Genomic DNA, 22,325 nt, shown 5'->3' with positions numbered 1-22,325 from the left:
AATATTCATACAATTTTTTAAAAATTACTGATCAGCTTCTTGTCAGAGGACACTATTGCAAAAGCTTAGTAACCATTTTTTCCCAAATTTCAGCTTCCTGCAGCAACAATCTACCAAAGGAAACTGCCAAATTAATCTTCCTAAAGTAGTTTTAATCACATCACCTTCAGAAGCACTCTGTGGTTCCCTTTGCTTACCAAATTAAATGTAAAATCCTGATACTGGCAGGCCCTTCCCAACATATCCTTAGTATTTTCCTCCAAGTACATGTGATCTGTTCCCAGCAGAATTCCAGCTATATTATAGTCACAATCCTTGTTCTCTCCCACCTCCATGTTACCTTTATCTGTCAAAACCTATGTTCTTCAAGGTCATCTTACATTTTCTGATTGTCTACTCTCCAATCTCATCCAAAGCACATTCACAAATAGATATCATTGCTCTCCTTTTAGCCCTCCAAAGACTCTGCTTTTCCTACTTTCAAGAAAATTATCACACTCTCCCTTATACTCACATTACACATGTACCTGTCCCAACTGCCTGTCCCATTAGACTGAGCTCTTTGCGGACACAGTAGGTAGGCTGTGCTACTGCTACCATCTGATCAGCACTGTTGACTTTCAGGCCAAAGGGTTTAAGAATAGAATACACAAGAACGACTTCACCTTCACTAAGCTTCATGCAGCAGCCATGTCAGAGGCATCCAGCATGGAAACAGCAAGCAAGGCAAACAGGAAAGAATAAATATCACACGTTGCTGTGAAATGGAGAGGAGACATGGTATTGACACTTTGGTTTTCAGTAATAGTCATAGGTTGATTCTTCATTCGGCTGAGCTTTCCAGGGACTCCACACTCCCTTGGGGTGTGGAATGCATTTGGAAACTCTGTTAACTCTTTCAGCATAATTAGTGCACTGAAGAAGTCATTTGTTCAATAATCTGAAAGACATTGTGCAGCTTCTCGAAGGCCTGCATCTGTTATTGGGCAGAAATGTGGGACATTTCTATGTTTACTAATTGGGTTAGCTCGTAACTTTGTTTTCATTTGTTATTTCTAAGAAAATGCAAAAAAAAAAAAAATAGCACTTTTCCAAGTTGAATCATGCTATTAAAACTTCCCATATTATTTTCAGAAGATTTGTTTCTAAAGATAATTTTCCAAAATGCTAAATGCAGGCTGTGATACCTGCCACTTTAGACTGCATAGGGCAAAACAAAACCACTTCCCCAGTTCAGCCCTGACAACAGCAGATTCACCTGAAAAATGTACTTAAATTCAGTTTCCTAAAATCTCAAGAAGAGTTTGATTCTTTTTTGCCCTCTCTTTCTCCTGGACGATTTCTCTTCTTTCTTCTAGCAGGTCAGCTTCAAAAAGCAATTTGGACATTCTATCATACTCTGATCTTGCCAGATGTTTCTGCCATTGCTTTAAATAATTTTTTACTTCATGTCCCATATTCTATACTCTCCATCTTTCTTGGAGATTTATGTGGTTTTAATGATTTAGGTGTACAAGTTCCAGGAAAAAGCTTCACCAGTCCCATCTGTACTTCTCACAGCCACACGTGCAGTTTCACTGCTTTCAAATTCTTCGGACCCATTCCACTTCCATGCAAATAAATACTGCACTTGATTGGAACAGCTAAATACCTGGGAAAACAGGCTGTTTGTACAATTGGCCTTATATACATTCTTCAATCTTGGCTTGGCAATGAGAATTACAGTCACACAGTCTCTGACAGTGGGTGGCCTTTTTCTGAGAGAAAGATTATGTACCTTGTTCATTTCTCTTTTGGAAATCGAGAGCTATATAGAGCTCAGAAATGACAGTAATAGCGAAATTTTAGTGCAGAAGATGCATCATCTTTTTTCCCCCTCTCTTTGGTTAAAAAAAAAGAGAGAGAGAACCTGAGGTTTTTCAGAACATTTCTTTGGGTTGATGAGGTCAATGTTTTACTTGAATACATCAGACAGACATAGTTTTTCTTATACCCTCTTATTAATACAACTAAAAGACAAAAGATGGTAAATTCATTCACATGATCGATTTTGCTGAAAATTTCAGAAGTTTTTCCATCCCTGGAATAGATTTGGAGATATGATTCATTATCAGCATTACCTTTCTCCCAGCCGTATAGTCTACAATCTTCAGTCAACCTTGACAATGCCTCCTTGTGCACTCCCAACGCCCAATGCAATTAATTTCCAATGCTGTTACTTTTTACTTTGAAATGTCTCTCAAATCTCCCATCTTTCTATTTCCTTTGTCAGCACTTTTGCCATTGTTCCCTGTCTATTCTCCTCTCCAGTAATCTCTACCTTTGCTCCTTCCTGTCCACCCTGCCCTGGAGCCGATTTCCTCTTATCATGCTTCCTTGTCGACAAATCATTAGTCCTGCTAGTTGATGAAGTGCAATACCTTTGGCTTGGCCTTCTAGAACCTCTAATAATTCACGACAACCAATATTTCATCATAATCTAATATTTTCTGTGATCTAACCAACTGGCCACTTACTGACCACAGACTCCCTAACTACTATCCTTTCTTCTTACTGTACAGAAGTCCCACAGCTCTGCCTGTTGAGAGTCTACCCACCCTTCAAGGCTAATCCAAAATATGACCTCCCAGAGGGAAACTTTCTGTCTCAGGCCCAACCTGATGAGAGGTTCTTATGAAGAACCATTAACAGTCATCCCCTAAAGAGCCCTCTATCCTTGTGGTACATTTATTTGATTATTTATAATTTGTCTTCACACTAGATTTTAAGTATAAGAGTGCATGTATATATGTATATCTCTGTGTGTTGCTAGTTATACAGACTTGATTTGTATTCCAGTAACTTCCATGGGCCTGCCACCCAGTAAATGAACAGAAAATACACGTTGCATTCAATCAACATGTATTTTATGAGCTACCAGTATTTTGAAAAATTATGTTCATTTGTCTAGTCGTTAATACAAATCTACATAAATTATGCACCTGTCTGTTCTTTTTAGCAATTTATATTTAACTAAATGATTTTGCTTTCTTTCCAGTTGACAGTTTATGATTTCCTGTGTATGCATATCTTCATTCTCATTTTCCGAGCTTGCCCTAATCAAGAGTAGGTTATAGAGTTATGACTCTCTCCTCTCTCCTTACCACATTCCTCCATCATATGTCTCTGCCCTGTTCTGACATATTTATCTCTTTCCAAATTTCTATTTTTAAAAGAAAACTCGGTAAAATAATTCTATATATGTGGTATTATTTTTAAGAGTTCACCTTACATTTGTCAAATTTGAGATTAAAAATTTAGTCAGTATTCCATGAAATACTGTTCATTTTCTAGATCCTTTCCCCTTTCCTCTTTCTCTTCCATCTTTGACACTTACACTTTCTTCAACTTTGTTTCTTTACCCTAACTTACTTTCTATATTCTCCTTTCTTATTGAGTCCTGGTGGAGAAGCCATGCTGGAGAAGCCTGGCTATGATTGTTGATATCTTCCCTTTAAAAAAAGGAGTATTGAAATCAGCATGACAAAATAACACTGTTGACACTTATAGTTAATGTCATTGATTCAATATGTTAGAGCATCACTATTTGAGCATTTTAAAAACAGAAGTTTTGGTTTTTTCTAAGTTGAACATCTCTGTAAACTGTGAAAGTCATAATAATTGAAATGTTCGGTCAAGTCTTTGTGTGTTATATTCTGAGGAAAACTAAAAGTACTCAAAAATTAAAATATTATTTGATATCTGCAGAAAGAAAGGCAGCAGGTCGGGAAAGAAAGGGCTGGGCAGTGAGCCATCCCAGCGCCATCTAGGTTCCATCCCTTCCTGACTCCTCCCCAACAGCCAAGCAATCTCCAGATCCTACCAAGCTGCCAGTAAACAAGCATGACCCCTCATTTCCTCCTTTCCACCCCCAGTTGTTGCCTTCGATAAGGCTTTCATTGTCACTGACACACACCACTGCAGTCACCTTCTAACTAGGCCTTACTGTCATTTCCCAGTCATTGATGCTGCTGTGAGAGAGAACCTCCAAAATGCTCATCCGATCATGTCCAACCTTAGCTTAACTCTGTCAATGACCTTTCGTCACCCAGACAAAACCTCAGACAAGCTCATCTCTCACAGGCAGGACTCCCCCTGGCAGATTCCTCTCCCACCAGTCCTCATGCATCCCCTTCCTCAGGGTAGGACACTTCTTCATGCTTCACAGTCCATTACAAGTGTGACTGTTATGATGAAGCCATTTCTCACTGGTCCCCTTGCAAGATAGCACTAACCATCCCTCCTTGGGTGGTATCTTACCAGACCTTACTCACGTCTGTCACAGGACCTCTAACATTTGTTACACTTAGAGGATAAGGGCACAGCCAATGGATATAGACTGTCTGGCCTTGAATCCTGGCTCTCCCACATTCTAGCCAAGAAAGTTTATGTAAACTTTCTCTGCCCCACATTTCTCATCAGTTAAGATACTAATAACTATTCCATAACATTACTATGAGGATTAAGTATGCTCCTATATAAATCCCTTAAACAATGCCCAGATCACAGTAAGCCCTGGGCAAGTTGCAGCTGTTATAATAATGGTTTTACTAGCCCTTACTTGATTGTTCCTGATGGTTAGATAATATGCCTTTTTGTTCACATTTTCAGCATCTAGCATACTCTCTAGGACATATTAGATGCTCAATAACTGTTTAAAGACAGAATGAACAAATGCACTAAAACAGGAAGAGAAGGAAAAAAATACTTCCCCAAGTCACAACATGTCCCTTTTCTCCCACCATTCGCCTTTGATATGAAATGAACTGTAAAGATACAGACATGAATGCTCAGTGTTTTAGCTGAGAATTTTAATCTAACCACCCAACATGTACAGAGGGCTTCTGTTCCACCATCTCCCAGAATTACACAGCATGTGGAAAATGTCCACTAAGACAGGAAGCAAGACTAGCTACTTAATTTACAGGGCCAAATGCAAAATGAAAATGTGGGGCCTATTTCTGTTCAAATATTATTAAGAATTTCAAGACAGTGACAGGAGAGCATTCAACCAAACGTGGGGCCATCCCGAGTACAGAACTAAGTGTGACTGCACAGGTTGCCTGCCCACAAATCCCTGCCAGGAAGCTCACAACCTCTTCTCTGCTCACTCTGCAATGTTTTCTTAGACATAGTTCTGGTTGATCTTACTGCCAGCTCTGTCTCTTGAAGTCAACTGAGGTTTGAGGTTTGAACTCCTCTTTCTATGCCTCCCTATCTCTAGCCTCCAAAGGTCACTAGAAAAGCCAGCCTCTCCATTTCTCTCTCTGATTGAAGCTACCCATTATTTGCCATGCTTAAAAATGCTCCTTCATGTATCAACCATTTATTAGGCAACAAAGACATTCCAAAACCTATGCTTATGGTGCTGCACATACAATAAGGTTTCACTTTCTGGTTTCCTCCACTTTACAAAGTGGTGTTTGCCTTTTCCTGGGAGCAAAATAAACCTCTGGACAGATACACATAACATTAACCTATTAATATTATGAAGCAACTTTAAAGCCATGGTAAGTAGAAAGCTGCTTAAACATACCCAGTTAGACCTCTTCTCAGATCACCTAACTCTAGGCTTTGCTCCTTTGGTAATTCCAAATGAAATGCTTTAGAGAAAGCCATGGCAGAAAGCCCTATCACAGAGGTAGATGGTAGAACAAAGAGGAAGAAAACAAAAGGATTATAACTGAAAAGATACTTGTCAGAGGAAGGAAGTTGGGGTTGGGTGAGAGGAAAAGAAAATCTAATTACAAGGTAGAAAGGGAAAGTACAGCTTCTGGTCTGAAAAGGAAAATCATTTTCCATGCTCTTATTACACAAATGTATTGCTGATGTCCTGTATTAAAATATAAATTCAGTACAGAGGCAACAAGGCTGGCAGTAACGCACGCAGGCTGAGAGCCAAGAGACTTGGCTGTTGGCAGCCATTCGGACCTAAGGGCCCCCCGAGACAGAGCCCATGTTATATCTGTCAGACACTGAGCCACTAAACACTGTTATTTCTTAGTTAAGGACGCTAATGTTGGCTTTGAAATTTTCTTCATTTCAGGAGTGCTGTTCCATAAACAAATGGTGATTGCATAGCACAGAGAAAGAGCACACATCCCTACTAACTATATCTAATGAGGAACAATAGCAGGTATAGCATTACTCAAATAAATGCAGATGGTGGAAGACATGAAGTTGCTCTGCAGCAAGGTGCATTGTTTCTTAAGGCTGTTTATGCCTTCGATGAATATTTATGGAGTCCCTACCCTGTGCAGGCATTGGAGTGAGTGCTGAGGATACAGAAGTGAATGAGAGAGCAGACAGAGAGGAAACACGGAAGCACACAAATGAGCAAGGTAATTTCATATGGATATTAAAATGTAATGAAGAAAGTAAACACAGTGATGTAAAGTAGAATAACTGGTGGGAGAAGACAGTCAGCCAAGGCTGTTGTGATGAGGTGGCATTTGGCCAAGACTTGCATTATATATAAGACTTGGACATGAAAAGAAGTAGATGTAGTATATTCAAGGCAGAAGGAATAGCAAGTGCTAGCTTGAGACAGTCTAGAGGTTGGCTAGTTCCAGTAATCCAAAAGTGATCAGTGGGGTTAGAATGTACAGAGCAAGGAGGGAAATATATGGAAAGAGAGTAGAGAAATAATGTGGTACATTGAATTATGTCCCCCATAAAGATACATTCAAGTCTTAACCCCAGGTGTGGTGGGTGTAACTCATTTGTAAATAGGATCATCAAAGTTTCTATTTGGATGAGGCCAAATAGAATCAGGATGGGCCTTAATATATAGGTTGAAGTGTTTATAAGCAAAGAAAATTCAGACGGAGCCAGTTAGGAAAAGCCAGAGAAGCAGAGAAAATCACCATGTGATGGGATGCAGCGACAAGCCAAGGAACCCTGAGGATTGCTGGCAGGTTATCAGCAGAATACTAAACACTCTAGGAGAAAGCATGGCCTGGCAATACCCCAATGTTGGACTTTTAGTCTCCAAAACTGTGAGACAATGAATTCCTGTTGTTTCAGGCACCTGTTGTATGGCATTTGTCACAGCATCCCAGAAAAGAGGACAGGTGGGTATGAGGCATCCTGCAAGGCCTTACAGACAACGGGAAGGAGTTCTACATTTGTTCTGAAAACAACGGGAAACCTTTCAGGGGGATAGAGAATGGTGAGATATGATTTGATTCCAGACTTTAAAGTAAAGATCACACTGGCTGCTATGTGCAGGATGGATTGTAGGAGGTAGGAATGGCAATAGAAAGACCTGTTTAAGGCTTTTATAGTGTTTCAGGCAATAAATTATGGTGGTTGTAGATTAGGATGAGAGAAGTGGAGAAGGAGGAAAGGGAGCATGTCTGCAGACGCCCTGAGTACAAGGGATAAGTGATACCTGTGCACACTCCTGGAAGGTTACCTGTGAAAAGAAAGGCGGTTCCTACGGGGTCACAATTAGCAAACACCTCATCCATCTGCGGGCTGTCTCTATAACAGTCTCCGTAGTTCAGAACATTAAATCGGAAAAAAAAAATAGCTTTTTAACAAAGGTCTCTATGTTTAAGGGAGCATGTGTTACTCATAGCGGAGACCCTCATTTTGAGTCTGTTTCTTCTTATTTCACAAACAAGTCTAAAAGAAAAAATGTGGTTACTCAGTTTTCTAAATCATGACAGATCAGATACAGCCCATCAGAAGTTGGAAAATAGGGTGGGCCACGGTGGCTCAGCAGGCAAGAATGCTTGCCTGCCATGCCAGAGGACCTGGGTTCGATTCGTGGTGCCTGCCCATGTTAAAAAAAAAAAAAAGTTGGAAAATAGCATTTCTAAAGCCAGGCAGGGTTAGAAAACTGAGAAAAAACAATGTACAGCTGGTAAAAAAAAAAAAAAGACATATATATATATATATACCTCCACAAAGAGATAAAAAATATTTTAATAGCACTCAAAAATATTTAATCTGGACTTAGAAGGATGATCCCAGAAAGTGCACTAGGCTTTATGAGACATCCATCCGTGGGCACTCACGTGACAGAGGGCTTTCTCTAAGGAACCTCCCTGATGCCTGTAAACTGCATGTCTCTCCCACTCTCTCTTCCCATCATGCTCCCCACTTCCTTTCCCCAGGGCACGACTTGCCTTGCCTGGCTCTCACTCTGTCTCTACCTCCCCCAAGAGCAGCAAGCTGTTTGAGGGCAGTTCTTTAATATCTGCTTCACCTGTGTCTCTGGGCCCTGCACAGAGCAGACACTCAGCACAAGTGTGAAAAAGAACTGAAGAGCAGCAGCTGTTAATTCACCTCCAGAAACAACAACCTCTTGTCCAGTAAGTAATCCAGCAGCTGTTGTATCACCAGCCACAGCTTTCCTGAGTGTTAGAGAGATTTGCACAGGTATGGTGTAGGCTTTTTTTTTTTTAATTCTTTTCCTGAAACAGATGGATAGAAAGTTACAAACCATTGTTTCTTGGCAGAACAGCTCAAGTGGGCTCAGGCAGCAGAGCTGATATAATTATAGATGTGGTTACGCCTGATGTGCTTTATTCTGACGTGCATATTTTGCGCTCCATACACATTTAAAGATTTAATTAAATGTTTTATTACAGGGAACACAGTGCCAAATACCAACATCATGACCTTCCCGCCCCCACCCATAGGAGCGGTCATTCCCTCATTTTGGTTTGAGGTTTTAATGCATTTACTTGGCAACATGGATATGACTGCCAACAATAAATGTCTTGATTCTTGTTACTAGGAAGCTGTTACTGCACGTAAGCTCTTTGAGGGCAAAGAACGCATCTGGCCCAACTGCACCTGCAGTGCTAGACCCGGGACTTTGCCCACAGGAATCTCTGACAGAGAGGGAACAGCCACACAAGGAAAACTGAGGCCGCGCCTTTAGGGCACAAAGTACGAAATAGAGTGATACCACCAAAAAGAATAATACTAATAATGCATAAATTAATAAGAGCAAAGCATTGCCTGAGACGGTTGAAGCTTCCACTTAATGAAAGCCTGAGACCCCAGTAACCCTTCTACAAAGCTGATTTTTCCCTCTCAAAATGTGCACTGCTAACCTCCATAGGTGCTGAAGGTCTTCATAAAATGAAAACAGAAAATGAAAATCTCTTCCCTGGTTTTTCAGAGTAAGTTTGAATATAAAATAGCTTAAGTAGTACTTATAGGAGAACTTTTCTTCTGAGGACCCAAATTCCTAAATAAACTATATTTTCATGGAAATGAAGTTAATTCCCAAAATAAACAACTTCTAAACTTTTCTTGAAGCAGCAGAATCCACTACCAACCCCTCTCTAAAAAAAAAATAAATCTTGGCATTGTAGGTATGAGAGACGGAAGCCACAGGGCTCTGATGGTATCGGGTATGCATGTGAGACGTGGTGGGGATTTGGGGGTACATCAAGAGAAGTCTCAGCAGGTTGATAGGCTGCCAGCTTAGAGGCACCTCAGAGGCCAGGGATCTGCCTGGCTTGTAGATTTTGGTCCGAGTTAAGCAGTTCTCCTTGGTGTACGCTTACAGCTGTGAGGGAGGCCTGACCCCTTCACTGCCTGGGAAGGTGGTGAGAAGAGGAAGAAGGTAAGTGGGAACTTAGCAGCAGCCCAAGTGGGAGAGTCAGGACCAGCTACGGGCACTCCTCTTCTAAGGGTTGCCTTAAAATAACATTTCTACTCTTGAGAGACCCAGGAGTCCAAATCAGGAAGAACAGATACGCTCGTAATGATTATTCCAAGCCCCCATCTCCCTTTGCCTGAGAGCAGAGTATTTGCAAACACTTCCTATCCTCTTGGCGGGAACAGGACAGGAAACACTTCTATCCACTTGGCGCATGTCCTAGTTCCATGTTTGTGCTGTTCACACTTATGCCCCTGCTTCTTCTCTTCCTCCCTCCGCTCCTCCTCCCTCCACTTCCCAATTCAAGGAGCTGGGAAAGAAGATTCTAGAAGCCTGAAGCTCTGGGGGTGGGGGTGGGGGTGGGGATGTGGCTGGGGAAGGGAACCAGAAGGGGAGCTGTTTCTTGGAGAGAGAGGAGAAGGAAGCATTTTGTGCCCTTCTCCTGATACCGAGAGACAATGTTATTTCCTTTCTAGTGTAACAACCTCAAAGGCCTTTGCTTCCAAGCAAAAGGAGTAACAGAATGGAAACTTCTTCCTTCAGTCCTGGGATGGGAAGCATAAAATTAAGACCATTGTTGACTAATCAGATTTTCTACTTTTGAAATACGTATTATGGTCACAGTGACCTCAGGTCTTTTTAATAAGAATTCTTTTTTCATTGTTTAAAACTTATTTTTGCAGCATTTTACATGCTTTAATGAACATTATGGGCGATAATTAAGTTGCTCTAATGCTATCATTACACAGATAGCAGACAACTAAGATTACAGTAAACATAGAAATAGATCTTAAATTAAAAATTATCTTTAAAAGAGCTTTGTCCAATTACCTAAATGCGACTAAAAGACATGGAATCAAAAATCAACCCTTTAAATTGGTAGGATCTTAATTTTAACTAAAACCATGTTTGCATGTAAGCAACCATCTGGATGAAACATTTAAAATTCAAGGAAAGGAAAAAATCTGGATCATTTTGTCTATACAGAGTCAAAGAGTTGGATATGTAGAAGCATCTGGCATCTGCATAGCGTCCTACCTTGATAAAAAAATACTTGACAGCAAATTAAAGGAACTTCTCAAGAAAGCAAAGGAAGCACCATTGAGGTGAAGGCAAGTATCACATGAAATTTGGGATCTTATTTGGACAGGAGCCCCAGTGCTCCTAACTAGTAACCATATGACTTTGGGCAAGTTACCTAACTGCAGTGAACAATAACTTCCCAGCCAGAAAAGGGACATAATGATAGCACTGTCTAGAAGGATTATTCTGGAGATTTGGTGTGAAAAAGAGTAAGTGGAAGTGTTACATAAAGTACTCTCTCCAATTACAAGGGGCTAATGTGAAGATTTATTATTATTAATGATTTTTTCATATCTAGTCCAGAGTTTAAGATGATCAGATCCAGAATGAGATTATGTGAGTCCTAATTACAAATTTACATACTTAGGTGATTTTTGAAGTGGGTCATTTTCTAAACTCTTTTGCAGGTATTGCCATGGGGGGGAGGAAGGAGTTTTTTGTATTTTTTGTTTTGTTTTGTATGGGCAGGCCCCAGGAATCAAACCCAGGTCTCTGGCATGGCAGGTGAGAACTCTGCCTGCTGAGCCACTGTGGCCCACCAAGGAAGGAGTATTTCTACAAAAAAAAAAAAAAAAGTAATAATAATAATAATAATAATTAAAGACCAGAAAGATTAGCAACCAAATTTTTCATAGTAACTAATAGAGAAGTGAACTAAAATGAAGATCACACCGTAGTTGTTAAGCTAGTATATGGAAAACGACACAAGAAAAAGATATTATATTGGATAGGGGTAGGACTGGAGAAAGGATAGCAGGTTCTACAAAGGATTTATTTTGAGGCATAACTCTTTCTACTGGTGTCATAAGTCTTAAATATTTTCACCTTCAATCCCAGTTTCCATAAGGAAAAAACTACTTATTATCTGGAACAATTGAGTAGGCAGCCATAACAAACTTTTAATCATCTACTTCGGGAAACTGTCTCTGCCTGTCATTAAACAATGGAACAACTGATGCTGTCCTTTTAAAATTTTATAACCTTTAGATCTACTTCATTTCAATGCTGCAATTTAGGTTGTTCAGCTTTTAGAAGAATTGACCGCATTTGTTCAAGGCTACAAATTCAAATATGAAGCCAAATTTAGTTTCTTATTCAGCTTTTAACCCCAAATGAACCAGAAGCTGAAATTATTTCAGTGTATAGTGATATTTTTTACTAGCACATTGTCCACCATTTTCATTTCCTATTTGCTATAGAGATTGTCTATAGGTGAGATTGTTGCTCTAACTCTTGCATTCTTTTGTCCTTCTGTTTAATTCTCCCCACTCCAAAATAATCTCATTAAAGGAAATAAAGCTGGCCACAATTAAGTATACATTTTTGGTGAAACATTTAACCTCTTTGGTCCTCCATTTCTGTATTCATAAAGTGAGGAAAAGAATCTCACAGGGAAGCTGTGGTATTATATAAGTCAATAAGGCCAAATGTCTAGTCACACCAAGGGTTCACCACTATTCTTTGTATCTCCATGTCCCCTAATATTATACCCCAAACAATTAAGTTGAAACACTCAGATAAGAACTTGATGGGACGCCACTACCACCTATACTCATGTACTCAAACCCTTGTATTCTGCCTGGGTACATGCTAACTTCGATTATCTACCCATGTGTTTTTTTAATCTAAAACCCCCAACCGTGCACTAGACCCCATCTCTCTCACCTACTCAAGGATATTCACCCAGCAATTCTGTCTCTTTCTCCAACATTATTGCTTCCTTCCTACTATATGTAAACATTCCCTTATTTCTTCCATCTTCATCTACAACAACCATTATCAACCTCACTTCCCATTTGTTCCGCTCCTTTGTAGAACAAAGCTCTTCATAATAGTTATTTATGCACCGCCTCTCAATCTCCTCCCATTCAGCCTTAGGCTCACTCCCGTGTGTCTGATCCATACCATCCCACTAAGCTGCATTTTGCTGATTTGATCACTTTGTCTACTTTGATGCACTTTCTTTAGCGTCCAGGAAAAAAAAAAAAAATCTTGGTTTACTTTTCACCTCATAGGTAACTGTTTCTCAGACTCCTTTGCCTATTCCTTCTCTTCTCTTAGACCTCTTAATGTTAGATTGTCCCTGTGGTTTAGTCTGTGTGTCTTCTTCTTTCCTCTATCTTCATTCTTTCGTTTTATTCTCAGTCCACTTCAAGACTTTAAATATTTATCTCTATAGCACAGCAGCTCCTAAATGTATATCTACACCCAGGCCACCCTCCTGAGCTTCAAACTGGCTCCTTGGTGTCACTGAGATGTCTAAGAGTCATCTCCAATTTAACACATTCAAAACTAAACCTGTGGTCTTTCTACCATGCCTCCCCAAATCATTCTACATTCCTCTCTTCCTATCTTAATTGACGGCAAATTTGTTCTTCCAGGTACTCAGATTTAAAAAACCTAGGAATCTTCTTTGACCTCTGTTTTTCTGTCACAGCCTACAATAAATTAATGCAGAAATATGGTTTTCAAAATATATCCGTAATCTACCACTTTCACTGTTACTGCACCAGCCTGGGCCTGAAGCAGGCTCATTTCTTATCTGCAGTAGCCTTCTAATTGCTCCCCCAGTTTCTCCATGCTTTCCACACAATCTATGCTCAACACACCAGCCAGAGCGATCTTTTCAAAATGGTCAAATGATAGCACATCTGTGTTTAAAATCCTCTAATGTATACCTGTGTCACTCAAAGTAAAACCCAAAGTCCACACATATGCCAACATGACCCAACATGATTTGTTCCAAGCACCCACCTCTCTGACTTCATCTCCTCTTTTCCTTCCATTCCAGAGACAACAACCTCATACTTAACCCCTAATTTATGCAGAACGGCCTTCTCCCACCCTCATGTCTTTGCACTAGCTCTTTCCCCAGACCTTCCCCTCTCCCCCTGCAGATCTTTGCTCAAATGGGACCTATCTTCCTCACCTTTCTATTTAAAATCAGCTTCACCTGCCACGCCAGCACTCTTGCTCCTCCATACTCTTCTAATTTCTCATTTTCCAACATCTTTTTAATTTAGTTGTTTATTGGATTTTTATATACAATCTGAATTCACACGTTAGGGTAAATGTTCTAGGAGGCAAGCGTTTTTGTTTGTTTGCTTTTGGCTTTGTACGCTGATATTTATGTTGGGTTTAGAACATTAACCTACTCAGAATAAGCACTCAATAAAAATTTGTTTAACGAACACATAAATTAGAGATTTATAAGCAAGAATAAAAGGGCACTCCAGAAAATAATCCCATTTTAAAATCCTAAATCACTGATAGATGATAGGAGTCATTGTTATACATATTTAATTAGGGAAAATCAATCTCTGTGTCCAACAACCAACAAAATAAACCCTAAATTCATGAAAAGGCTCTGAAACGAAAGCAATATTACCTCAGGCAGAGGGTATGAAACAGAGCATGAAAAAGTAAAGTACTTAAGAAAATCAGGAATAAAATGCTCAAGGAGCAAAGAATTGTGTGATAGTCATGTACAAAGACTCTCACTTTTTTTTGTTGTTTAATAAAAAAAGTAAGGCAAATGAAAAAGTGGATTAACAATTTCCCACAATTGCAGGAATTAAAATTCATTCTGTATTCATCTCAGAAAAGCTATGACTTTTATAGTCAAACTGCTGGAGAAATACAAGGCTACACAACTCTAAAGTGTCCATGAGCCAATTTGCTCATGGATTCTCTGAATCCCTTGTTCCTTCTTCTCATGTTTACTGTCTAATGTTTGGCCACTTTACGGTTTGGAAGTAGCTCTCACAAGATAGCAATTCAGGGACACAAAGTGAAGCATAAGCAAGTTAAAAGTACTCTGTGATAGCAGCCAGGAAGAATTTGCTGGGACATGGTCAGGACTGTGATGAGAGGAAACCGCAGGCAATTTAAAAGTATTGATTAAAATCAATACTCTTGAACATTCACTCTGATGCCTCTTTTGGGTTTGAGTTTCGCCAATCACCCTTCCCACCCCCCTAACCCCAACCCCAGCACTTTGTTATCCTCAATTTCAAATTCTGGAAATCAGGCAAACTGGAAAGCAGGCCAATGACTGTCATCCTGCTTCTGGGGGGGAGGGGATAGGACTTTATAGTTCCATTATCCATAAGCATTTATTGTCCTCACATAAATTAATTAGGGCTAGGGGAGTAGGAAAGGGAGGCAGATGCACTCACAGCAGAAAAAAATAAATAAAAATAAAATAAAATGTGTCCTGAGCATGTGTTCTGGAAATTAATTGTTAACATCAATTTGATTAATTCAACTAAGGCTATGTAATTGTGTCAATGGATAGAATGAAAGAATGCACAATATGTTTGTAGGTACCAAAAAGGGAGGGAAACAGAGGGGAGAGATATAAACCTTTGCTATAGAAACCATCTACGGGGAGTTTTAATATAATATGAACACATCTAATATAAGCAAGAACTGAGGCCAAACCTGATTCTGCTTATTAACAGTAGAAACTGGACCAGGTCACCGAACTTCTCAGAACCTACTTCCCTAGAGGGATGGTAGTATGTTTTTCTCATTAAATGGCTGTGACAGGAAAGTGGATAAATGACACAAAGCGCCTAACACATAAAAGCAGGTATCTGTCCTCCCCACACAAATTCCAGTTCCTATCAAAATATTATCTGCCATTTTAAAAAAGGTTGATTGCAAATGTTTGGAAATGGATAGAGGCAAATGATGGTACCATTTTACTGTACCTATAATTAACAGCACTGAACTATGGGTGTGATTATGGGTGAAATAAAGTTTAGGGTCATGGATGTCACTAGAAGGAAAGCTAGAAGAGGAAATATGGGACTGTATAGCATAGTGAACTCTGTTGTGGATGATCACTGTGGTTAATTCTACAAAGAAGACTATGTCCTTAAATGAACTAGAACTAATGTACATCACTATTACAAGGTATTAATAATAGGGAGGTATTTAGGAAAAAATAAAAAATAAAACAAATCCAAGGTGTGGGCTAGAGTTAATGGTAATTTTATAACAGCCTTTCATCACTGGTAACAAGAATACTATATCAATGATAACGTCAACGGTGGGAGGATATAAAGGTTAAAAGATTTTTCTTTTTGGAGCAATCAGAATGTTCTCAAATTGATTGTGGTGATGAATGCATAAGTCGGTAATTATACCAAGAGCCTTTATTGTAAACATTGGATGGATTATAGGATGTATGAATAAAACTGTTTTTTTTAATATATATTGTCTGACTGCTTACTCAAGTGTTGACAGTCATCTCATTTTTTTAAGCTTTTGTTTTCATCAAATAGCATGACATATATATATATACAAGGCAAAGAAAGAAAAAAGCAATAGTTTCCAAGCACTCTTCAACAAGTAATTACAGGAGAGATCCCAGAGATTGTCATGGGCTACCATACCATCATCTCAGATTTTTCCTTCTAGCTGCTCCAGAACATTGGAGGCTAGAAGGAATAAACACTTTTTTTATCATCACAATTGGACAGTCATCTCATTTTAAGCATTCATTCTTCCTTTCAACTGAGTAAGGATAAAGCCCTGAAGAGCTATCTAGAGAGTAATTAACATGTGCTTAAAACTATCATGGGAAATATAAAAAGGATAGATTAAAAAGGGCAACTGGGACTTGTTTTGAAAGAGAGGTAGTCTACTGATTAAAAAAAAATTTCGTGTTTTTTTAGTCAATTGATGCAGAAAATTTTATGAAAGCTCGATATAAAAATTTTGAGTAGGCTTCTCTTCGAGGAAAGAGGAGATTTTCTCCCTTTTTACAACTCACAGGGCAGAAAATGCTTTGTTCTTTGTAAAGTTGCTAAGATTTAAGTTCCACAGGTAAAGGGATTTCTGATGGTGTCATTCATTACTGACTTCTTTGAAAAGTACCTGGATTATAAGAGAATTAGGAAATAGTTTTGGATGGATATAGTATGCACAATAATCATGTCCTTGGCAGTTAAAAAGTAGATAAATTGATCATTTCATTAGCAACCAGATAGGAAGCTACACAAGTATTCCTACAATTGCCGAACTATCACTTAAAATTTCCTGGAACTCTGCTCTCTCTAGAACTCATATTCCATATATTATGTATGTCAGTATAAAAGCACATTTAGATAAGAAATTACTAATAATTTCTTGATCCAGGTTAATACACTTTCTTCAAGCGACCTAAGTAGACCCTTTATGTTAGAGAATAAGAAAAACACCATAAAAAGGTTTGAGAAAACTTTCTACTACTGTAATTAAATGACCTGAAACTTCAGTTTTTATGTATTTTTAAAAACTCTATGGGAAATCACATTTAAATTCTTTGTTATTTAGATTTGGAGATAATACAAAAACTGCTAGCAGATGAGCAAAACTTCCTGAAAAATAATAGATATTAAATCCCAAAGCAAACTATTTCATTTTTAGAATGTTTGCAGCCCAGATGTGGACTAGGCTATGCAGACTGAACTGGGCCACTACAAATGTTGTCCACAGGCTAATTATAAATTCCCTCAAAGTTGGCCAAGTAAATATCACAGGCCCACATACCTCTTTGCCGATTCTCTTATAAATAAGATGGAGCCAACAATCCTGAGAACAATGAAGAAGAATTTTCTAATGAATCCCTTTCACTCAAAAAGTTACATAGGAGAAGAAAGGTCACTTTCTCACAGACTAGCTTACCTTTTGATGTCCTTATTCTCTTGATTGTACATATTTTTTTCTCACAGACTAGCTTACCTTTTGATGTCCTTATTCTCTTGATTGTACATATTTTTATGTATTAGGCTCTATTTATGCATTCTTCAATAGCATCTTTATTTATGACTTTGTGAATCAACATCTTTATGATAGGAGGCGAAAGTCACTTAGCTAATTACAAACGCGTGATGAGCTGCATAATAATAAGCACTGCGGTGTTATACTCTAGTTGAAGGCAAGTAAATTACTACAGTTATTCTCTCTTTTGGGAAAAAAAAAACAACGAGATTTTTCTAACTTTTTTTCAAGCACTCTTGTTGTCTCCATGCCTACCTTCTTAAGTATAGGGACTTTTAATACAAATCATGGCAACAATTAAAAAACAGTCTATCCCGGTACTATAACAACATTACCAAAGAAATATGAACAAAATAAACAAGAAACAAAACTCAATTTAATGCAAATACTTCTGATCTGCAGTTGAGAATTTTGTTATATGAATTTTCTTCCATATAATTTAGTCCCAGTAAAAAGAGAACAAGTTTAGACCTTCTCCAACCCCCAAAAGGATGTTGCAATGAAATCAGACTTGGTCCAGCCAGGAGATTAGAGGTAACACAGAGATAGAATGTACAGTATTAGAATATTAATATGACTTCTGTATGAAGATTGGAAATTCCACAAAGTTATGGATAAGGTCAAAATAACACATAGATGATTTACTACCATAGAAAATTATATTCTTCTATGAGTGATTTACTGGATGTTATAAAAAACTGCAGTGTGGACAAGCCACATTCAGATGCAAGCTTGCAGCTGTCAGTGTCTACATTTGTTCAATCTGGCTAGAGGATGATTTGAAGGTTGATTTAATTGTAGCTTCTGAGTCATGTTCTCTCTGTTTAAAATTGTTTAACACAAATATAAAAATGTTACAGTAATTTTAAGACTGTAAATATTTAATATAAAACCTGCAAAATCTCTGTCTGTTCTGAACAAGCAACCGAAAGTAAAAAGACTCTCTGAAAAAAATAAAACACCATTACTTAACAATGGCAATTGCTCAATAATCTCAGTAAATTTACCCCATTGATGAGAAAGTATTCATAAGGTGTTCAGAAGGAGGTAAGGCTAAAGAAACAACAAACAAAACTAGTTTTGTGGCTGAACTGATCCATTTTAAGAGGAAAAGAAATCAATATCAGCTGGAAATGCAACTTTGTTTGGGTCCCTTGCAGGCAACACAATATCTTATGTATCTTCTCCTTAAAACACTCAATTGTTGTCTATGCTACCAGCACCAGAAAGAACTCAAGGCACCACCAAAGAGCCTTGCCAATGTTATCTACTCAGCTAGAGCTTTCCTTAGCCATCTTTCTATTCCTTCACAAGCCTCATTAAATTCCAAATATCACCTAACCGTTCACTTCCCAGCATCAGCAAATCATCCTTCGGGAGAATATCTTGTTCTTCCTCTGCAAGCTTTTTCCCCCATTTTTTATTTCCACTTTTATACATACCTCCTTTTCTACATATTTTCTTGCCGGGTTTTCTGGCACATTCCTTGGATATTCTTTTTACTGAAAAATGAATAGAAGACTAGAAAATAACATGGCGCTCCATCACAGACTGCTGGAACATGCAACACCACTATCTAACTTAATACGCTCCTGCATATACTGAATGCGAAAGAGCCCCAATTTGCTGAGCCTGCACATGCAATGGAGAAATGTTGATGCATCTTCTCAGAAGTCATTCGGTAGGAAATGGAAATTAGGAACCCATTTCTACCTAAATATACGTGCTGTGGAGGAAAGAAAATGAGTAGGCACAGGAAAAAAATAACAGATACACCAATACACAAAAACAAAAACAGTGGCATGCACGCATGTAAAATATGTCTACATGCCGACAGGAAAAGCCATGCATGCTACCAGGACGCATGAATTAATATTGTTAGAACTTAGAATAGAAAAGAAAATATAAAATATCTCCCTGTTTCCTGCAATAAACTCACCATCCTCAGTTGGGACATATATGTTTAAATATAAGCAGTCTTCACTCTGGTCTTGTACATAGGAAGAGACCACATCCAAGTTATTCGTAAACCACACAGGAAGCATGACTTCTGGCAATCTGCCATCGATGATATTCTGGGGACACACAGGCGCAAACTGGGTGGCATTCCTAATATCTGACCAAGGAGACGGTGGCTCCGGAGGCTGAAAACGATGTTCTCCCGTTGGTGGGGCTGCGTATGGAACCCCAAGAAACTGAATAACAGGCCCCAAAATTTCATTATTGAGTTCTTTTTTAATCCCCCTTATCTTGCCAAAGTTGGTCGTGACCAGCGGGTCCACATCATCCAGCTTTTGTGAGAGCACATGGGCCGCCTGAAGCAGGCACCACAACATACAGGCAGTCAACGGGACACCCAAGCCCCCGTGTGCCGAGCAGGCCATCAATGCTCTCCAAACATAATTTGGCCACATGCATCTGGGCAGTGCCATGGTCCCACATTAGTTGTCTATTTGTCTGGTAACAGCGAGGTAAGCGTGTTTGTATCCACTCGAGAAAGACCGTAGAGCGGTAGCCTATGCCTCCAATTTCTTAAAGGTGAGCTTATTGAGTAGAGGTCAGAAAGCTCTTCATGCAGCAAGGATCTCCCATTGATTCCACGTGTATCGAAACAGCATCTTCAATCATCACTACTTATCAGACTATATTCTATTGACCATTCTGTTTTCCATAGTAGCAACGTGGTGAGAGTGGCCATTGACTGTAGATTTCCCACTTATAAATCAAATCCTGTTAGCTGCGGTCTATATCCTAGAGGAAATGAAAATAAATCATTAGTATGAACAAGCTAAAATAGACAGAGTGATAACCAGATGTTTTACTAGCTACAGGAATACATAAGTAGTGGCTAGAGTCAGGTAAGTTCAATACCACCACAGAAAAATTAAGATTCGATATGTGATGATGGGAAATAACTGATCATTATTTTATTAAGAAACTTGCCTGCTGCCTTTATATACACTTAAGGGAATGCAGGCCTTGTCAAAACACACAGTTTCAGGAGCATTTCTTAGTACAGTATTTTAAAAATGCTGCTGACTACAGGTGAAATTTCCCCTTTATATTTGTCAATCTCTTCCAGTAACTATAGAATTAATGAGCAAATATACTCAAAATCAGAACCCAGCAGCAGCAAACATTTTTTTCACATTTGTCGCGAATTAGGGGGACATGAGTAAACTCTATAAGAATGGCTATATATTTGGAAAACCAAACAAAAGCATATTTTGCTATTATTTGCTATCTAGAAAAAAAAAACATAGCCAAAGTTAGAACAATAAAGCTAATACCAGTTCAACTATGACCATTTAGGTACAACTCCCTTATAAGGATCAGCCTCCTTGCTGTCTCTCAAATCTTTGTATAAAATCACTGGCTATAAATTCCCCACCTTAAATTAAGTTTCAAGAATTGAAAAGACAAATGACTTTAGAGGCAATTTGTAGGAGATAGAAGCTGGCATCATTTTAGCAGCAAAAGTTATTTTACCATGTAACTATTATTTTAGATGACAATAAATTGTAATCTGTAGATTAATTTATGGATCAAAATCAATATATTTTAAATTACAAATTCTGCTCTCTTAGTCTGTTCGAGAACAAAGGAAGAATACGAAAGAGAGTTTTGTACTTTAAACGAACAATCATACCTAATCATCGCATCTTACATATTAACACTAATCAAACATCTAACAGTGTTTACACAGTTCAACTTAAAATGCATCAGAATGAAATGTAACATTCAGGGCAATGCAATTCACAGTGTAACCTTACATTGACTGCCAAATAGCATATAACTCAGAAAATGTGTCTTCCCTTGTTCAAGCAACCTTTTAAAGTGCTTACTTTGAAAATAATAGTGTTGAAACGTCTTAGAGATGTTTCCATCCTGTCACATTATAGGATGAGTCCTGAAGACTTGCTAGTCTGGCAGGAATGCTGCCCTGGCTGTGTTATTTAAAAGGAGATTGTAAACATTATATAGGGCAGAGGAGATTTGGTTCTGGCCTGGCATTCCTTTAGCTCCAAAGAATCTAAATCAGTAGGCAATAAGGAGATAAATGTCCCTCTTCAAGAATACTTCAGACTGTGTTAATTCAAATTCCTTTGCTGTAAAAGTACATTAACATTCGAAAGACCGGCTTGGACTCATCCTATTCCTGCCCAGATCTCCAGCATTTATTGAAAATTTAGCAACACAAACTCATGTCTGTAAGGGGAAATTCTGATCATTCTTGCACAATTGTGGTGAGCCAAAGCATGACCAAAATTTCCTTAGTTTACCTTTTGGTGTTTAAAAAGCACCATTTGACATTTAAAATGGAGAACCTCTGGTGAAGCTTTAAAAGTCTCTATCACTGATTTTAATTCAGCTTAATTTTCAAATACAGTGATTTCCAAAAGTTCATCTTCAAACATTTGGTATTTCACTAACAATAAAAATGCTCATTTGTTTATTAACAAAATAACACTCTTTTTTGTGTGTGTCCACAAACCCTGGATTATGTTAAAAATAAAGGGGCTCCTGTTTCTAACTGATGTGCTACTTTACCACAGTTTGGGCAGGGAACTAGAATTCTGCATGTCATGGTGAATTTACAAAATCTATCCAAGCATACTTAGTCCCTGAGGTTACAAAAATATCTTATTTTATATGGACTTACTCCTATGGAGATCTACAGTATTGAAACCATAGATTTTTGAAAAGTTGCTGTTTATAAAACAGCAGCCATCCAAGTCTAATATAATGTCCTTCAATTAGTGAAATTAAAACACACACACATACACACAAACATATATGCGCATGT

General features: G+C 38.5%; 1 protein-coding gene across 1 annotated transcript in view; it reads right to left on the bottom strand.

Annotated features, from left to right (window-relative positions):
- Positions 1-22,325, bottom strand: part of NLGN1 (neuroligin 1) — a 714,506-nt gene that overhangs the window by 677,512 nt on the left and 14,669 nt on the right. Inside the window, exon 2 of the mRNA XM_077161064.1 lies at positions 19,458-20,269. Within this exon, the coding sequence (XP_077017179.1) occupies positions 19,458-19,950 (493 nt within the window). The 5' untranslated portion in view covers positions 19,951-20,269. The remainder of the gene's footprint in view (positions 1-19,457; positions 20,270-22,325) is intronic.

The sequence above is a fragment of the Tamandua tetradactyla genome, chromosome 5 (assembly GCF_023851605.1).
Source record: "Tamandua tetradactyla isolate mTamTet1 chromosome 5, mTamTet1.pri, whole genome shotgun sequence".
Lineage (NCBI taxonomy): Eukaryota > Metazoa > Chordata > Mammalia > Pilosa > Myrmecophagidae > Tamandua > Tamandua tetradactyla.
Note: the sequence above shows the minus strand (reverse complement) of the source record. Positions and strands in the feature narration are given on the sequence as shown.